The following is a 15825-nucleotide window of genomic DNA, read 5'->3' on the forward strand; positions in this document are numbered from 1 at the left end:
GTACATCACTGATTTCAGGCCTGTGATATTTAGTCAAGAAGGAAAGGTGCATGTATTCACCAATAATTTTTTATTTAATAGTTTCAGTATAAGAGAACTGTGTTCTTTATCACTGACTCCCTGAATCATAATCTCTTTCTAAAATCAGCTGCACTAGCAGAAGCACAGACTTTCTTTGTTAGAGAAAGGCCCGAGGAAGAATTATATATCATATTAATCTTGTAAGAATGTACACTCTCCTTGAACTGAAGTTTGTTTAGGTAACTTTTTTTTTTTTCACTCACTGAAAGTGTGTGTGTGTGTGTGTATTCATGCATGCACACACACATGTATGTTATGGCCCTTTTCCACTACCCTTTTTCAGCTCACTTCAGCTCGCTTCAGCCCGACACGGCTCGCGTTTCGACTACCTTAAAACAGCACGACTCAGCTCGCTTCAGCCCTGCTTAGCCCCCAAAACTCGCACGGTTTTGGAGTGGGGCTGAAGTGAGCCAAACCGAGCTGAGTGAGGCTGGGGGCGTGAGCAGACACTCCCCTGTGCACTGATTGGTGAGGAGGAGTGTCCTCACACGCCCACACACGCCCCGCGAGCACGCTGAGATCTGTAAACCCGGAAGAAGGAGAATTACGAATTACGAGAATTTCTGAAGCCTTATGCGCCTCGTCTCATCTATGCGCTCTTGCCAGTATCTGTTGGCGTTGTCGGTGACAACAAGCCACAGCACCAAGACCAGCAACACTAACGACTCCATGTCCTCCATGTTTATTGTTTACTATCCGGGCTGTGAGACTACCGCTTAAAAGATCACTGATGTCACTGTTTGCGCCGCTTAACGACATCACGTGACGTCCACCCACTTTCGCTAACTCCACCCAATGTGTCCACCCACTTCCAGCCAGCACGGTTCAGCGCGGTGGTAGTCGAAATGCAACTCCAATAGCCCCACTCAGCTCGACTCAGCCCAACTCAGCACGGCACGGCTCAGCCGCGTTTGTAGTGGAAAAGCGGCATTAATCTACACAAATGAGATACTTGCTTGATCTGTCCTGCTGAGGCCCGAAACCAGACAAAGAAAGTTTCAGATTTCATCCACAATTTGATAAAGGGCAGTCCTTTCGTCTCTAGTATACATCTGAACAGCCATTTTGTTTCCAAGTTGGTCTTGCTTGATCAACTGGTGACTCGGCACGATGTTACAAACTCTGTAATAAAGCATCTAACCAACCTTTGTTGCTGTGTTAATTTTTATTTTTTTGTCTGATTGGATGTCAAATTCCATGACAACAGTGACACACTTATCTCCTGATGCATAAATAATGTAATGTGTTTTATTTGGTCTCAGAATGAGCTAAAGGAGGAGCAGATGAAATCCCAGCAGAGGATCCAGGAAAAGCAGAAGAAGGTGCAGGAGCTGAAAGAGACTGTTGACACTATTAAGGTGAGGAGTGAACAGAAAGATTGTCCTATACCCCTTTTCATACTGTGTGGCCAACCTGGGTTAGATCGACATTGATTTGTCCCTGAAATACCTCTTACATACCAAAGGCCAGGGTTGGACCTGGGTTAGTTGACCAATGTTCAACTCTTCTTTTGTCCGTTCAAACCAAGTGAGTCAAGATGGGTTAACCCCTGGTCATGACGGTTCAGATAGAACCTGAGTCACAATCTGGGATTTAAAGCCTTGCTTTTGACTGGCATAGAGATGCAGGGTGGCATGGTGGTGTAGTGGTTAGCGCTGTCGCCTCACAGCAAGAAGGTCCGGGTTCGAGCCCCGTGGCCGGCGAGGGCCTTTCTGTGTGGAGTTTGCATGTTCTCCCCGTGTCCGCATGGGTTTCCTCCGGGTGCTCCGGTTTCCCCCACAGTCTAAAGACATGCAGGTTAGGTTAACTGGTGGCTCTAAATTGACCGTAGGTGTGAATGTGAGTGTGAATGGTTGTCTGTGTCTATGTGTCAGCCCTGTGATGACCTGGTGACTTGTCCAGGGTGTACCCCGCCTTTCGTCCATAGTCAGCTGGGATAGGCTCCAGCTTGCCTGCAACCCTGTAGGACAGGATAAAGCGGCTAGGGATAATGAGATGAGATAATGAGAGATGATGAGGAAGTGTGTGTGTGTGTGTGTGTGTGTGTGTGTGTGTGTGTGTGTGTGTGTGTGAGAGCCACTGAGTAAGTGAGCGTGTGCATGCATGCGTCCGTGGGTGGGTGGGGTAGACATCTGTCCTTTCTTCCTTCCTTCCTGGGTTGTGACCCAGCTCCTGTCTGAATTGTCATGACCAGGGGTTAACCTGTGTTGAATCACCTCATTTGAATTGACAAAAGAAGGGTTGAACATTGGTCAAATATCCCAGGTACAACTCTGGTCTTTGGTATGAAAGAGGTACGACAAAAGATACAAAAAATACAGGGTCATAGTAAAAGAAAGGGTTGATCTTTAAATAGAATTTAATTGTGTGTGTGTCCCCTAACAGAAGCGTTCACAGGCAGCAGTAGATGACAGTGAGAGGATCTTTACTCAGATGATCAGCTCCATGGAGAAAAAGCGCTCGGAGGTGACAGAGCTGATCAGAGCTCAGGAGAAAGCTGAACTGAGTCGAGCTGAACGACTCCTGAAGCAACTGGAGCAGGAGATTGCTGATCTTCAGAGGAGAGTCACTGAGCTGGAGCAGCTTTCACACACACACGATCACGTCCACTTCCTCCAGGTAACACTCACTGTCTGATCTACAGTGGGCGCTGTTCCTCACAAAGTTTCCTCCTAAAAGCTCATTACAGCAACAATAAATGTTCCTGTCTGAGATCTCAAGTGTGTCTTTGGTCTGATTCAGTCTGAGATTCATTCGTTCCTCTCCTACACTTTTCTCCTTCTCTATTCTGTGTTTCCTCTCTGTAGAGTTTCCCGTCTCTCTGTGTTTCTCCTGGATGTGACGACTCACCCAGCTTCACTGTCAATCAACATCTCTCATTTGATGGAGTGAGGAAATCTCTCTCAGATCTGAAAAAACGAGTCGAGGAAATCTGTGAGGAGGAATTCAACAAAATCTGTCCACGAGGTAAACAAGCAAACATTTGTTCTGTATCACAGTAAAGAGAGCCATAAAATTCATATAGCAGAAATAAGAAGGAAGCAGGAACAAGACTGGATAAAATCACAAAGCATTAGTATTAGCCTCAGAAAATACCTCAAGATAAATTTAACAGACAAACACGACCTTAACTGTGGCTCACACAGACTATATCAGAAGTGTCACTCCTCAGGAAGATTATTTTACACAGCAAGAGCTGATACGTGTAAGTATTAACTTCATATAATATTGTGTGTGTGTCTTTCATGACTGTTATTATTATTTATCAACAAATTAGCCTACTTTATAACTAGCTAACAGTAGCTAGTTAACTAAGTTGGCTAACATTCCTATAGTGTGTGTGTGTGTGTGTGTGTGTGTGTGTGTGTGTGTGTGTGTGTGTGTGTTTATTTATATAGCTACCACAGGTGGCTTCTCCAGTGAGGAGAGGGAGGAAGATCCTCCTTAAAAATTCTAAGAATAAAAAGTTGAAATTGTCTTGACCAATTTAATGAATTGCTGTCCTTGAATATTACTATTTTACTGCCAAATACGACATGTACATTATATTCGTTTCTCTGGGTGAAATTACATTAGCACCCCCTATCGCTCGCTATTAGAAATTACTGCACGGAGGATCTTCCTCCCTTCGGCTCCCATTCACTCCGATTCAAACAGTCTCCGGCACTGGCGGCTCGTGGTTAACATAGACTTCAATGAGAGAGAGGAGGAAAATCCTCCTCTAAGAGGGTGGGACTAGCTAAGAGATCTGACAAGTGCTACAAAATATCAACCAATAGGCTGCAGCCCTAGTTGCGCAATGAACCAATAAGTAGAGGCCTTAGCTGCCTGGGGGGAGGGGTTATCTTATCAAACTTAACTTCTAGATCCGGTGACTCGGGCACTTCGGCAGTCAGAGTGAGAACGGCGAGGTGGAAGTGGATTGACTATGTTATAGATATTCTACGAATAAAGTAATGGAAACAGAGGACGTGGTGAATGTTTTGCTTGCAAAACCCTTCCATGGGCTGAGCTACAAACATGGCCGCCAGGTTTGCTTCGTTAAATACGGAAGATTTTGAGAGAATTTTGAAAGAGAAAGATGTGTTGAACACCTGAAAGTAATGTGTACAGCAGCTATAAAAAGTGTACACACCCCGTTAAAATGATAGGTTTTTCAACTATTATCAACTCAACCCGTGCGTGTAACTATAGCCGGTCCAGCAGGTGCGGTCGCATTGGGGCCCGTGACCTTCAACCAAGCATTCCTTCCTCCCTCACTTTTACAAAAGCCAGCCGCTACTGATAGCTACATACTGATCTATTGAAAACATTACTCTTATGTTTCCTCATCCAAGGTGTCATGGCTGCTAGAGACACAGTTGAAATGGTCCTACAGATGCTGGATGATGAAGAGGCAGTAACGGGGTTGGACTCTGATTCTGAAATTTCTGATGATGAGGACCCAGACTATTGTCCAGGTGGCAGTGGCAGTCGTCCAACTGGAAATCCAACTGAACAGGATCAATCTGACTCAGAAGATTCCTCTTCTGTGTCCTCTGAAGAAAAAAGTGTCCAAATCATGTCCAACAGAATGAGTCAGAAGGGCTCTTACTGGAGCGAGTTACCTCCCACCCAGGGCAGAACACAGAGCCACAATATCCTCAGAAGTCGGTCAGGGCCTGCACCAGGGCTTAGCACCACTGTCTCACCAAAAGATGCATGGGAGCTCTTTATCACTGATGATATAATACAAGAGGTGATGAAGTGCACAAACTTGGAAGGACGGAGACAAGCAACAGCTAGAGGAAAAAAATGGACAAATGTCACCAAAGATGAATTCATGGCCTTCATTGGATTGACCCTGCTTGCAGGAAGTGAGAAGAACTGGGATGTATCAGTCCGTGAGCTGTTTGGGAGTCCTCTACATAATCCCATGTACAAGGCCACTATGGCTGTTGGAAGATTTGAAGACATTCGCCGTACCTTGCGCTTCGATGATAAGAGGACCAGAGCCACCCGACTGGAAACAGACCATATGGCAGCCTTCCGCTATGTATGGGACCTGTTCCTGGTCAACTGCAGACAGCGATTCATCCCCAGTGATTGTGTCACTGTGGACGAACAGCTTGTGCCATTCAGGGGAAGGTGCAAGTTTCAACAGTACATGCCAAGCAAGCCTGCCAAGTACGGCCTAAAGATCTTCTGGGTTTGTGATGCACGCATCCCCTATGCAATAGATGGCATAGTTTACATGGGGAGACAACCAGGGGAAGAAGTTCAGAAGAATCTGGGGGAAAACATTGTCCAGCAGTTGTGTAGTAGATTTAGAAACACAGGTCGCAACATCACCATGGATAACTTTTTCACCAGTGTGCCTCTTGCGCAGCATCTCCTGGAGAAGGATCTCACTATTGTGGGGACTCTACGTCAGAACAAGCCAGACATCCCTCCTCTGATGAAGCCTTCCGAGTCCAGGGAGGTTCACAGCACAGAGTTTGGATTCAATGACGGCCTTACCATGGTCAGCTATGTCACAAAAAAAGGAAAAGCTGTTGTGCTCCTGAGCACGATGCACCACGACAAAGTAGTGGATGAAAATAGCAGAAAGAAAAAACCAGAAGTGATCCTGTTTTACAACAAGACGAAAGGAGGTGTAGACACCGTTGACCAGATGGTTGGCACGTACACCTGCAAGCGCCAAACACAGAGGTGGCCCATGGTGCTGTGGTACAACATAATTGACATCGCCACCCTGAATGCCTACACCTTTTTCACGGTTCAGCACCCAGAATTCAAGAGCGGCATCACCAATGCACGACGGCTCTTCCTCAAAGAGCTGTCAAAGGAGCTTGTCACACCACACATGAGGAGTCGACTGGAAGGCTGCCCCCAACTGCAAGCCCCAATTATTGAAGCAATGGGAAGGTGTGGGGTGACAAAAGCCACAACCCAGCCACAGGAAAGAAGCAGACAGGGCCAACTAAAGAGAAAGAGGTGTCAGATCTGCCCAAGAAACAGAGATTGGAAAGTCAAGAATAGGTGTGGGAAATGCAATGTACCTGTGTGCAATGATCACAGCCAGAAACAGGTAGTTTGTCTGAACTGCATACAGTGATGAGACAAGAAGGCAAAACAGGGAAAAGAGAAAAGAGAGAGGAACTGTCAATGACTGGACAGTTACACACATACATACACACAAACAGGGTGCGATTTGTCAAAAAAACAGAAGGGGGGATGTTTTTTTTTTTTAATCATGAAACGTCACAAAATTAAGGTAACAATAGGCTAACAGCTCAATAACATCCGATGATATCAAATGAATAACACTAAATGAAAACGAACACTAAACCAGAGATAGTAAATTCATCTTCCTAACTCTCTGACTAAATACACGAACACTAACACACAACAAAGTTCGCATTGCTTGTCGCGTTGCTGTGATGTTTCTCTCCCTCCGGATTAAATGGACAGTGACTCGGAAATCACTAAAATACATGAATACTAAATGAACAGTTTGCTCTGATGGCGCAGTTCATGTGGCCTTTTCTGCTTTCCCGTCGGTGCGCTATCCGCCGCGTTTCGCCCTTCTTTAATCCACATTTCTGCGAATTTCTCAGCAGGGAAGGAACGCACGTCTGGCCCATTGACAGCGAGGAAAAGAAGGCTGTTCAGTGTGGATACATTCATTCTGTTGCGCTCATCAGTAAGGATGTGATTCATGGCGCTAAATCCACGTTCACACTCCGGATATTGTTATTATCTACAATGTATCTATTTGCTGGGGACGTTCGTGAACATCAAAGCTGCCACTTTGGGTCATTTTGGAAGTGAGTGCAATGTAGACCATAGAAAACTGTGTCACAACATGCCTGTCATGTCAACTTTTTTTTTGGTTTGTTTGTTTTATAGAGTGCTCCGAGATGATGCTAAAAATAGTAACACTGCGGTCTGCGCGGTCATCTTGGAAGTCATTCGCTCCAGAGCGCTCATAGAGTACACATCATAGAGTACACATTCACCGATTCGTTTCCGCGTTAGAGGGCTTAGAAGCTTGGATTTTTTAAGAATTTAGACATCTGAAGTGGTGGAGCACCACTGTGAAAGTTTGGATAAGCAGGCACGGGAGCGTTATGCTGAGAAGGTACGTTTCATTGGGAATGTAGATCCATACACTTTTAGTGAGAAGGAATGGAAAGCTGACCCCAGCTTGTTGCCGCATGTGACATACACCGATCTTGTGAACTATCTAGTGTTTCACCCAAGTCCATTTTGTGAACTAAAGCATGTGTACATAAACATTACTAGGCCTAGATCTTAAATGCCATTTGATGCAACAATGCACTGCAGTAGACATAAGCTACCTAATGTGACAAATATATCCATTAATCATTGCTGAAAGTACATAGAAAAGATAATAGTTTGTATCACATTTATTTTAGTAACTATGAAATTCAAGACAATTTAACCTACCTGTCACAAAGTGATCAGAACAAATCCGGATACAGTCAAGTTGTCCTAAATTTGATCGGTTGACGGCATCCAGCCACTGTCGTCTCCTCCGCTCGCTTTTCTCCTGTGCTGCAATTCCCTGGTTAGTCACGACTTTAGGGAGTCTGTGGAAGCTTTTGCCACCCTTTTCCCCCCGGCTACTACAGCCAACAATGACACACGTATTCGGCATTGTCACCCCTTTTTGCTTCGCTGAACAACAACAATGCACTGACACAGTGACCTTTGACTTCCAATATGGCCGCCGCTGGGTTCGCGCTGACCTCGAAGCACTCTATTGATGGGGTTGTCCCCGAGGATTTTTTTTCAGGAGAGATAAAAACCAGAGGGGGGGGATGATCCCCACCATCCCCGCCAGCAAATCGCACCCAGCACACAGACAGACAGACACACACACACACAGACACACACACACAGACACACACACACACACACACACACACACAAAATGATGTTTACATTTTTCTATTGCTGTTCTGGGTAATTTTCTTTTTCAAAAATGTTAAGTGAAAAATAAAGATATTTCAAACATGAAATCATTTTTGTGTGGTCCTAAATATAATACTAAATATTATACAAGTGATTATTCTTAACCAAAATGACAAAAGTGGCATAAAAACGCATTGATTCTAATATGGGTCATTTTTGACCCACTTATGGAAGAGTGTAGGGTCCAGTCACTCGTGCATCTAAGGGTTAATCAGAAATCTACAAACTAATCTGACATTTTTTGGAGAAAATCATAGTTGATGCCTTTTAATTTAACATCACCCCACTGAGATAATGATTTTGTCTATCTGAATTAATGCCTTCAGAAATGACCTCTTAAAACAAGAGTGGAAATGGGGTGTATATAGATGAGGTGAATACTGCATATGAGTCATTCTTAAATTGTTATTTAGTTTTCCATGATGAACATTGTCCAACAATTTTACATATGCCTAGACATTCTTATAATAAAAAACCCTGGATAACAAAAGCGTTGCAAAATGCATGTAAAAAGAAAAACAAACTTTATAGAGACTTCATAAAATCTAGAACAGAGACTGCTGCAAAACAATACAAGAAGTACAAAAAAAATAAGTTAACCACACGGGCGATTGCTCTAAGACAACGAGGGAGGCTCAGCCTCATCTAAAAATGACGAACATCGAATCATAGAAATATATGTGCTCAACCCAACTCCAGTGTGAAATCATTCCGTTATAACTTTCCCCAGTTCGCCTAATGTGTGTGTGAGTTTTTCCCCCTCGTGACAGCGCGATGCAGCCCAGCCTCAGTGCACTTCAATGGCATTTGGGAGCTCTGCGCTTTTCAATCTCAAAATGCAAGACGATTATTGGACAAATACTGTGAAAACGCCCGCCTACGGACTCCCACGGACTCCCAGCCTCAGTGCACTTCAACGGCATTTGGGAGCTATGCTCTTTCAATCTCAAAATGCAAGACGGTTATTGGACAAATACTGCGAAAATGCCCGCCCACGGACTCCGAGCCTCACATGGGAGGGACATGGCAGTTTCCGCGAGGAGACTGGTGATTGGTGAAAGCGGCCGGATATTTTCTTTGATTGACAGCTCGTTTCAAATATAGACAGGCAGCGGTGAATTTCAGTTCAGTCCCATGCGGATTCGCAAGTGCTGTGGTGTATTGTAAGAGATCAGCTTACATTCCGATTTCATTCATTACATACGGTTTCTACCAGCTTTTTTAGTTTGTATATATTTTCATTGTAAATAAAGTGTAAATATAGTGTTGTCAAGTTTGCTATCTTAGTTCCAGAAATTTTGTTTATTTGAGTGACTGAACTTGAACTTGAGGGGGCTAGTCAGCTAGCAAGAAAGCTGCGCACGGATGCCAAGCATTGCTGATTTAATTTTGGTGAAGCCATTTGCCAGTCTTCCTTTCGAGGAAAAAATTAAAGAGCAGGGTAGACCAACGCCTCAAATTGACTTGGTGAAAAAGGTAGGGAATAATACTCGTTCCTTTCAGCTCTCCTGGTACGAGAAAGTGAATTGGCTAACAGCAAGTGACCCACATCAACAACAGTAAATAGGCTACTTTAGTAATATGTCATGGATGGACCAAAAATATAGAATCTATTTAAAATGTTTATGCTGAGTATATTATATTGGAATATATATTTCTCTGGATATGAATTAAACACAGCTACAATTTGGAAAACATTTTAAAACAAAAACACAGCCGAGAACATTTCACACTACAGACCTGGATTAAAAGTGAAGGGTTATCAAAATTGCCAGTAAAACATTTCTCAGTCAAAATAAGTAAAATATAGGGAAAGTGTCATTGAATGCTGAGGTTCCTGACAAAGAGCTTCTTTCAATAATGATCACTTTTTAAACAACATGCCACAATTTTAAAATATAAAATGTTAAAATATACCCCCCCAACACCACCATCATGTATATTGGACAGTAGGCTAATGGGCCAAAAGAACCTGTTATTTCACAGTTTGTGACGCTGCCAACAATCAGGCAGATCAGAGGCAAGAGTATGGGCAAAACTGATGTGTTTTTTCTTTTTTCTTTTAAAATCTGGAAATATCATAACCGACCAGCCTCCCTTGTTTGAAAGACTACCAGCCGCCACTGGTTAACCAACATATTGAGACAAGCGAAAAAGGAATATTATAATAAAATTTTACGAGTAAATAAAAACAACATTAGGGGTACATGGAATATACTGAACAATGTAATAAGGAACAAATTGGGATCAACAGATCTACCCAACCATTTTATAAAGGACAATAAGATGATTTAAAAACATGAATGAAGTGGTTAATTAATTTAATTCTTTTTTTTGTGAATGTTGGGCCTAGTTTGGCATATGAAATTACAAAAAAATGTGGACAAACAAAAAGTGTCTGGAAAGGGGAAAATAAAGTGATGCAGTCAATGTTTCTAGGTGAAGTGAATGAAAATCAAATCATTTCTGTGGCAGCTAAATCAAAAAGTAAGACATCTACTGATGGTGATGGAATTGATATTAAAAATAGTAAAAATGACCATTGATTGTATAGTTAAACCACTATGTTATGTTTACAGTCTTTCATTTAAAACCGGTGTTTTTCCGGATAGGATGAAAACGGCAAAGGTCATACCACTTTTCAAAGCAGGAGACAAACACAACATTACCAATTATAGACCAGTATCACTGCTTTCACAATTTTCAAAAGTGCTAGAAAAATTGTTTGTTGAAAAATTAGATAGCTTTATCGAAAATAATGACTTATTGAGAGTCAATATAGTTTTAGGACAAACCGGTCTACAGCTCTAGCAATAATGAATATAATAGAAGAAATCACAACAGCTATTGATAAAAAGAAATATACAATATGGGTATTCATTGGTTTTAAAGAAAGCATTCGATACAATAGATAATTCTATTTTAATTTCAAAGTTGAATGCATATGGTGTGAGAGGAGTTGTCCTTAACTGGTTAACCAGATGTTTACAGAACAGACAACAATATGTGCATTTTGCTGGTAATACTTCAGAATGTTTGACAACTGAATGTGGAGTTCCACAAGGTTCTGTTTTGGGGCCTAAACTCTTTATTTTATATATAAATGACATTTGTGAAGCCTCAAATTTATTCAAGTTTGTCTTGTTTGCAGATGACACAGATTTCTTTTGTTCTGGAGATAATTTAAAATCATTATCTGAAAGTATTGAAAATGAAATGGTTCAACTTAAGTCTTGGTTTGATGAAAATAAGTTATTAAATGTGAAAAACATTTTTATGTTTTTTGCAAATAAAAGAAAGGATGAAGTTTCATTATCTATTAATGGAGTTAACATTGCGAAAGTATCGGAGTTTAGGTTTCTAGGAGTTATAATGGATGAAAAATTGACATGGAAATCTCATATATGTTAAACAAAAGGTGTAAAAGAATATTTTTCTTCTGAACAAAGTCAAGTATGTTTTGGATTGTAAAACAATGAGAATGCTGTACTGTTCACTTATATTGCCTTATTTTAGTTATTGTGTAGAAGTGTGGGGTAACACATACATAAGCAATATAATGCCATTGATTTTAATGCAGAAAAGAGCAATTTGAATAATTCACAAAGTTGAGTTTAGAGAACATACCAATATATTATTTATTAAGTCAGGGTTATTGAAACTTAGAGATAAATCGAACTGCAGACATTATTAGTAATGTTTAAAGCCAAGAACAGAATATTGCCAGAGAACATGCAGAAGTTGCTTGTGTTTACCTCAGAAGATGAAAATCACAGAAGGAGATTTGATTTTAAGCATCAAGTTGCTCGCATCACTTTAAAACAAATGTGTATTTCTGTTGTTGGTGTAAAACTTTGGAATTCTCAACAGAATGATTTAAAGTGTTGTACCGATATTTTTCAGTTAAAAAAAATGCATAAAGAGAGACAAATGAAACAATATGCACGTGAAATTTAACTGGATGTTCATTTTATTTGTTATGAGCTTGTAAAATTTGACTTTTATGGGTTATTTTTTGTTTTATGTTGTTGGCATTGAATGTAGATGATTATTTTTTATTGTTTTGTGCTTATAAATTTTTGCTTTTATTGGTTATTTTTTCCTTTAAGTTGTTGGCATATGTAGCTGATGGTGTAGGTAACTGATATGCGGTGTAGGTAATGGGAATTTACAGACCATCTAAGATTCTTTGTTTTACTAAGGGGCAGACAAAAATAAGAATTATATTCTTCTTGCTGGGGCGGCACGGTGGTGTAGTGGTTAGTGCTGTCGCCTCATAGCAAGAAGATCTGGGTTCGAGCTCCGTGGCCGGCGAGGGCCTTTCTGTGCGGAGTTTGCATGTTCTCCCCGTGTCCGCGTGGGTTTCCTCCGGGTGCTCCGGTTTCCCCCACAGTCCAAAGACATGCAGGTTAGGTTAACTGGTGACTCTAAATTGAGCGTAGGTGTGAATGTGAGTGTGAATGGTTGTCTGTGTCTATGTGTCAGCCCTGTGATGACCTGGCGACTTGTCCAGGGTGTACCCCGCCTTTCGCCCGTAGTCAGCTGGGATAGGCTCCAGCTTGCCTGCGACCCTGTAGAACAGGATAAAGTGGCTAGAGATAATGAGATGAGATGCTTTAAAGCAGACCTGGGCATTTTGCGGGCCGCATCCGGCCCTTTGGTTCATTCTGACCGGCCTGCATAAGGTTAATTAGAAATTACAAAATAAACATATTTTCTAATTTTGCCTCATGCATGGACTGAATGTGCATTGCTTTTATTTTGAAGTTGTGTTCAACAAAAACGCAATGCGCGCGACATGAACATGACATGAAATCCCACGAAACCTAATCCCGCGATAACTACTTCCGTAATTTGTCCAGACCAACCACAAACTTGTACGTCATCCTTCAAACGGTCCAGCCAATCACATAGTGTGACGTCACCAGCAGGCGCCGGAGCCCGAGCCGATCTGTAGATCTGATGCCTACACCGAATCGACTGATGATCATCTGTCAGCTGTGCTTCGCATCTCCACCTCAGACATTCAACCTGACTCTGATGCACTCGTTAAAGACCAACAGAGACGAGATTTCTCTCACTGAACAAATAAAAAACTGAAAAACACCAAATGAGGTGATTAGACTACAAATGTGGGCATCATTATTATAATATGATGTATCTTGCTTGATATTTGGAGTAGAAAGACAATATTGTGATGTCTTTATTGTGTTTTGGGGTGAATGTGACTGAAAAAAAAAGGTACAAACGTTCACATTTTGTTAACCATTGTTTTGGGAAATTTGATTGAATAAATGTCATTTTTTGTAAGGCAACCTCGTTTTTTCCATACTCTTACCAGTCTTAGCCGCTTGTAAAAACAATGATATTTACTGCTTTATATAAAGAAATACAATTAATATTATGCAGAATTTAGTTCAGCCTTATGGTCCGGCCCTCCACAAAGTTTTCTGTTTCTCATGTGGCCCCATGGAAAAAATAATTGCCCACCCCTGCTTTAAACTGTTTTCATGTCATTTTTCAATCTCCATTCTTGTCTCCACAGCTGCAGCAGTTCACATGATTTTACCCTTAGAACAAAAGAACAGAGAAGAGATTCTGCAGTGTAGGTGTATAAAACACACACATTTGTGTTCAAATTTCTTTACTGTAATTCATTTTGCCCTGATGACTGATCTTGTGTAATACTGTCATAATTTTTATGTTTAATGTTTTTTAATTATTTTTTATTATTATGCGTTTAACTGTACTTCTCTGTGTGCCTTTAAATTGCCCCAGGGGACAAATAAAGTGTTTTGAATTGAATTTGAATTGAATATTTAAAATATGTCCTATAGAACATTAGGAGGATGGAAACACAGACAGGTGTCTCTCACACACTTCTTATAAATCCTGTGCTTAACATCTAACCTGTGGATATTTTATTGTTTTAGATTTCTGTTATCTGACTCTGGATCCCAACACAGTAAATCCTGAACTCATTCTGTCTGAGAAGAACAGAGCGGTGACACACATTGGGACGGAACAGAGATACTCTGATCATCCAGAGAGATTTGACTACTGGCCTCAGGTGTTGTGTAAGGAGAGTGTGTGTGGACGCTGTTACTGGGAGGTGGAATGGAACAGTGATGTGAACATATCAGTCTCGTATAAAGAGATCAGCCGGAGAGGACAGGGTGATGAGTGTGTGTTTGGATTCAACAGTCAGTCCTGGAGTCTGGAGTGTTCTTCTTTCTCTTTGTCGTTCTGGCACAACAACATTGAGACTGATCTCCAAGGTCCAGCATCCTCCAGAATAGGAGTGTATGTGGATCACAGTGCAGGAACTCTATCCTTCTACAGCGTCTCTGACATGATGAGGCTCCTCCACAGAGTCCACACCACATTCACTCAGCCTCTATACGCTGGGGTCTGCCTCTTGAGTTCTGACTCAAATATGAGGTTTTGTGATCTGAAATGAAATGCTGGGAAAAGTGTTCAATAAAATTATCACTGAGGTGTATAACTGATAATTAATATAATTATTAATTAAATAAAATAATTTTATAATTAAGTATATCACTTTATTGCAATTATTAACTTTGTTCATTTTGGTGCACTTTTATTCAATTACAACAAATTGTCATGCTTGGGGGAAAAATAATGTCTATACAGTTTACACTAAAATATGCACTTAAAGCTGATGTGCAATGGAGCCCAGATAACAAAGAGAGAGAGAATGCAGGGGCATTAGTTAAATGCGTTTTTGATTTATGAAAAATTACTTATGCTACACATGACTTTGGGCTTTAATACTTTCTTTATTCCTCTTCAGCGTTACTGTAACTTTTCTAGAAAAGTAAAACTACTTCAGTTTTCAAAAAAAATCTTCTCGGGTGCTCTTTGTTGTCAAATCTCGTGTTCATTCAGTCTCTGAATTAAAAAAAAATATGTGTGATTGAACTGAATGCCATTATTGTCATTGCATTGTGGTATGATGTTGAAGGAGATGGAGCTCAGCTCTGGCAGAGTGCATCCTTTACCACTGATTTGAGATCACCTTCAAAAGAATTGGTATGGCTGTCATTGGGCCATTAGATTGATCTGTACAAGGGTACTGCTTTGTGTTGGTCTTAGTGGGTTATGCAACAGGATACCTGGAAGCAGTGTCTCTACATAACATTTCTGCATGCAGTGATGTGGAAACACTTTTTTCTATGTTATCTCCCAAGTTGGGATTCCGAAAGAGATCTTGACTGATAAAAGCACAACCTTTATGTCACACACACTTTGCAAACTGTACATTATTTACTGGGAATTAAATTGATTCATACCAGTATTTACCATCTGCAAACGGATGGCCTAGTCAACTGATTTAATCAAATACTTAAAGACATGATTCATAAATTTGTTTACGAGGATGGTAGAAATTGGGACAGCTGGTTGGAACCCCTCTTATTTGCAGTAAAAGAGGTTCTGCAAGCCTCCATGTGGTTCTTCCCATTTGAATTATTGTATGGTAGCACGTTTCATGGCATCTTTGATGTCATTAGGGAAAATTGGGAGGAGGAACCTTCTGTTATCCGTCATTTGTAACCGCTTATCCTGTGCAGGGTTGCAGGCAAGCTGGGGCCTATTCCAGCTGACTATGGGTGAGAGACAGGGTAGACTCTGGACATGTTGCCAGATCATTGCAGGGCTGACACATAAAGACACAACCATTCACACAGTCAATTTAGAGCCACCAATTAGCCTAACCTGCATGTCTTTGGGGGAAACCAGAGC

The 15825-nt window shown here is 41.3% G+C and overlaps 1 protein-coding gene across 3 annotated transcripts in view; it reads left to right on the plus strand.

The window, feature by feature from the left end:
* Nucleotides 1-14859, plus strand: part of LOC132864369 (E3 ubiquitin/ISG15 ligase TRIM25-like) — a 30770-nt gene extending 15911 nt beyond the window's left edge. The window contains exons 2-6 of one of the 3 annotated variants that reach the window (XM_060897788.1): nt 1344-1439; nt 2467-2700; nt 2889-3048; nt 13607-13666; nt 13995-14859. In XM_060897788.1, coding sequence (XP_060753771.1) covers nt 1344-1439; nt 2467-2700; nt 2889-3048; nt 13607-13666; nt 13995-14521 — 1077 coding nt within the window. In that variant the 3' untranslated portion in view covers nt 14522-14859. Of the gene's footprint in view, nt 1-1343; nt 1440-2466; nt 2701-2888; nt 3049-4418; nt 8109-13606; nt 13667-13994 lie in introns of those variants that run through there. The other 2 variants (XM_060897789.1, XM_060897787.1) reach the window with 2 other exon arrangements.
* Nucleotides 14860-15825: the final 966 nt, after the last annotated feature.

Source organism: Neoarius graeffei, chromosome 17, assembly GCF_027579695.1.
Source record: "Neoarius graeffei isolate fNeoGra1 chromosome 17, fNeoGra1.pri, whole genome shotgun sequence".
Taxonomy (NCBI): domain Eukaryota; kingdom Metazoa; phylum Chordata; class Actinopteri; order Siluriformes; family Ariidae; genus Neoarius; species Neoarius graeffei.